This window comes from Procambarus clarkii, unplaced genomic scaffold, assembly GCF_040958095.1.
Source record: "Procambarus clarkii isolate CNS0578487 unplaced genomic scaffold, FALCON_Pclarkii_2.0 HiC_scaffold_125, whole genome shotgun sequence".
NCBI classification, from domain to species: Eukaryota; Metazoa; Arthropoda; class Malacostraca; order Decapoda; family Cambaridae; genus Procambarus; species Procambarus clarkii.
The window spans coordinates 938,973-943,318 of NW_027189158.1; the positions used below are offsets into that span (position 1 = coordinate 938,973).

The 4,346-nt window shown below is 39.3% G+C and overlaps 1 protein-coding gene across 1 annotated transcript in view; it reads left to right on the forward strand.

The window, feature by feature from the left end:
* The first annotated feature begins 807 nt into the window (after positions 1 to 807).
* The window catches only part of LOC138360878 (uncharacterized), a 6,470-nt gene continuing 2,931 nt past the window's right edge, over positions 808 to 4,346 (forward strand). The window contains exons 1-2 of the mRNA XM_069320389.1: positions 808 to 885; positions 3,932 to 4,038. Of these exons, the coding sequence (XP_069176490.1) occupies positions 3,994 to 4,038 (45 nt within the window). The 5' untranslated portion in view covers positions 808 to 885; positions 3,932 to 3,993. The remainder of the gene's footprint in view (positions 886 to 3,931; positions 4,039 to 4,346) is intronic.

Sequence of the window (4,346 nt, forward strand, 5' to 3'; positions counted from 1 at the left end):
GTGTATGTGGAGGCGAGGCCTGGCTGTGCTGGTGAGTATGTGGAGGCGAGGCCTGGCAGTGCTGGTGTATGTGGAGGCGAGGCCTGGCTGTGCTAGTGTGTATGTGGAGGCGAGGCCTGGCTGTGCTAGTGTGTATGTGGAGGCGAGGCCTGGCAGTGCTGGTGTATGTGGAGGCGAGGCCTGGCTGTGCTAGTGTGTATGTGGAGGCGAGGCCTGGCTGTGCTAGTGTGTATGTGGAGGCGAGGCCTGGCAGTGCTGGTGTATGTGGAGGCGAGGCCTGGCTGTGCTAGTGTGTATGTGGAGGCGAGGCCTGGCTGTGCTAGTGTGTATGTGGAGGCGAGGCATGTACAACACTCCCCAATAGGAAGAAAACCCACTGGGTTCTAGGCTAGGTTAGGCTTATCTGTAATAATTGAATTAAGCCTAGCAAAGCCTAGAACCTAGTTCAGTAATTTAAAAAATGTTGTAACTTGAAAAATGCCATTCAATACATTACACAATTTAAATATTTTCAGGCAATCAACACAACCCTCATGTTGGCTAACCCTCTCTCATGTTGGTCAATAATTTAATTATTTTTTTATGGAGTAATCTTTGCTGTTGAAATGTAGTCTTTTTGAGACTACATTTCAAATGTAGTGTGTGTGGAGGCGTGTATGTTAGGTATTACCTAATATACACGGTGTAATATATCTATCTGTGTGAAATAGATTAAATCCATTTATTTGATATTCAGCTAATAGTTCTGTATTTTCTACATTCATCCATGTTTTGGTAAGTGCAATAATATGTATTGTTTCATTGCAGATTAGAGATTCAAGATAGTTCTAGATTTCCGAAGTACTGAAACGCGCGCCATACAGGCTTGGTGGATCTAGGTGCAAGGTAAAATTATTTACATTTACTTTTGTATTTATGTTTTGTATTTATATGCATATATGCATTTATATGCATTATTCTATAGAATAATAGATCTCGTAATAATTTTGCAAAAATAGTGGCATTTACTATTTTTAAAAGATTATTAAAAAATTTACTGATATGGTGCATTCGGAAGGGCGAAGAGGGAGAACGGCCTGTTGACATAGCTCGGGTGCAGGGGAGGGGGGGTTGTGTAAAAGCCTGGTTTGTGCCTCGGAGAGGCTATGGGATCCAGTAAGTTCAGTAGAACTTCGGTTTCAACCCTTTTACCCTGTTGTAGCTCAGTCGATTAAGGCAGTGTCTGGGATGCTCCCGGACGCAGGTTCGAATCCTCGTCACGGCCCTTGTGGATTTGTTCATTTGATGCATCACGTTATTGTGATCTGTGTGTGTAATTCTTCACTTGCTACAGCAACAGGAATGTGTGTGTATGTATTTGTGTTGTTGAATATGACCGAAAGTGTAAGATTAATGATTCTAACACAAATCGTCTGAATATTTGTTTTTCTTCACTGTCGAGAGTAGTTAAAAAAATTTACTCGAGTTTATTTTCACACTTTATTTATGGTCCTTAAGTCCCTCTCCTTAATGCTGCTGCTGTTTCTCGCATCTTTGCATCGCTTGTATGTTTGGGGGTTTGGCCTCTTGCTATATATTGATTCCATTTGTGTGTGTTTGGGTCTCAGGCCCTCTCGCAATTTCTGTTGAACAAACCCCTTTTCCTAGTTCTGCATCTCTCCTTTGGTACAAATTTTGTTGTGCTTTTATCATATATTTCACAAAACTTGACATACATTTCATTTACTTCATGTCCTATCAGCAAGTGTTTGTCAAATTCTTTAAGGAAAGTTTATCATCCTGATTGCAGATCTCTAGCGATATTATGTCAACTTCTTGTGGATTCGCAATCATTATTTAATTTACCTTTAGGTGTTCTTTCACCAGCACAGCAACACTGTACCTCTCCCAACCAGTTTAAGATAAAAACTAAGTACTAACTAATTAACTCAATGTAACCTACCTTACCCCCAAAATGACAACCCATGTCTTCTATTTTAAACAATGCTGTTTTGTTGACCAAATTGTATTTTTGTTTTTTTCTGCAATGTTTCCCCCCCCCCCCACCACTCTACCACTACATTGAGTTTAGTAGCTCTGTGCACGTCAGGTGCTGTTTAATATACAGACCTACTCCTCCATTTGACCTAGTTTCTCTATCACATCTATATCACTTTGTGCTTTAGCCCTGGTGGAGCTTGGTCCACCAGGCTGTTGTTTGGAGTGGCCCGCAGATCCACATACAGTCTGCATATGATATACAGTCTGTTGATCAATTAAACTACAGTAGTTAGTTTTTATCATCCGAATGCACCAATATGTGTTCATTCTTCCCAGATGAAGGAACTAGGTAATATTCATCATCTGAATGCACCATCTGATGCTTTAACACACTCATGATACACGAGAGGTTTAAAAAACTTTTAAAACTTTTAAAACTTTTTGACCTATGTATTTAAAAGCAATTCTAAAGTTAAAAAGTGTAGCATAGGCCCCTCGCAGAATGTTCTTAATATGATCCTCAGGTTATAGTTTTCTATCTAAAACCACCCCTAGATCTCTTTCTTGATCAGAATTCTTTATAGATCTCAGTGGCTCGATCATAGAAACTGCTCTAAATCCTTGTTGGCCTGGATTGTGGAGGTCATTGGTCTCTATAAAACTAGTAATCTGACTCCTGATCACTCTCAAATAATTTTATTATGTGGGATGTTAGTGCAACTGGTCTATAATTCTTTGCCAATGCTTGTGTTGTGTTGTGTTGTTTTGGTAGTGATGTGCAATGTGTTGTTTTGGTAGTGATTCGTCCAGTTCTGGTAGTAGTGCGGTTGTTGTGTAGTGTAGTACTTGTGTGCTTGTTAATGACTTGTATTCCAGTCTTGTGGGTATCTCCTTTCCCCTACGGGCCAACTGCTTTGTTCTTACCTAGCATTTTGCTTTGTTTGGGTATGAATGTTTGTGTGCCGTATATTTTGCAAAATTTGCCATATATCTCATTATTTACTCCTCTGCCTAGCAACAAGTCTGTCTAATTATACTCATTAACTGTTTTTCAAAGTTCCCCATAGTGTCCTTTATTGAAATCGAGTTCATGAACCGTTTCAATGTTCTTATTTTCTTCTAGATTATATCTTAAAGTATATTTAAATGTTATTGTTATTATTGTTATTAAATGTTATTGTGACATTGCATTGCAATTGAGCTATGTTGTTTACCATACCGTTCATTTCGTGAGTATAAGTATAGATGCCACACTTGTGACAGGTAAAACCATGCCTTTTTTGAAAAACAGCACCGTCTGTTGCACGTAAGAGCAACCCACACTATATTATGTTGCGATATTATTTCAATATTTCCGATTGTATTGATAATTTGAATTTTCATAGATTTCAATTTATTTTCATTTCGATTTAATAATTTTGTGTGACATTGCATTGAAATTGAGCTGTGTTGTTTACCATACTGTTCATTTCATGAGTATAGTTTATTTTTTTATTTTTTTCATTTCATTTTTTTAGCTGTTCTTATTTTTCAGTGATGGGAATATCAGATCATTTGATGTTCCCAATTTTCTGATGGAAGCATCAGACCATTATAGAATGCATCGGATGAGGTAGTTTGGAATGGTGGGGAGGACGAGAGGGGGGTATGGTGGGGAAGACGAGGGGACAGAGGAGAGGGTAATGGTGGGGAGGACGAGGGGACTGGGGAGTTGGGGATGGTGGGGACAGGGGAATGCTGGGGAGGACAAAGGGACAGGTGAATGGGAGATGGTGGGGGAGGAAGAAGGACAGGGGAGGGGAAAATGGTAAGGAGGACGATGGGACAGGGAAGTGGGAATAGTGGGGATGATGTGGGGACAGGGAAGTGGGAAGGACGAGAGGACTGTGGAATGGGGAATAGCAAAGTGAATTATAATTATATATATTAATTAATTCTTATAAATTTCCAGAAGCCTGTATCAACACCCACACTAATGCAACTGAAAGAGATGTTGAGACAAGTATTGCTGATATGTTGAAGAACGCCCCAAACAAACTCGGTGGAAACAGATACAAGGTAAAGTTTGCCAATTTGCTGTAGTCTAATTCAATTTCTTTTTAGTAATCTTCGAGAACATTTATGCTATGAATAAGATAAAATAATGTAACTGATTTTGATTTATTTACTATTTATTATTTATTTACCGTTATTAGTATAATAGATCTCGTAATAATTTTGCAAAAATAATGGCATTTACTATTTTAAAAAGCTCGGGTGCAGGGGGGGGGGGTTATGTAAAAGCCTGGTTTGTGCCTCGGAGAGGCTATGGGATCCAGTAAGATCGTCCTTCCTTTCCTCCCTAGAATCTGGATGTAGCAGGTGCT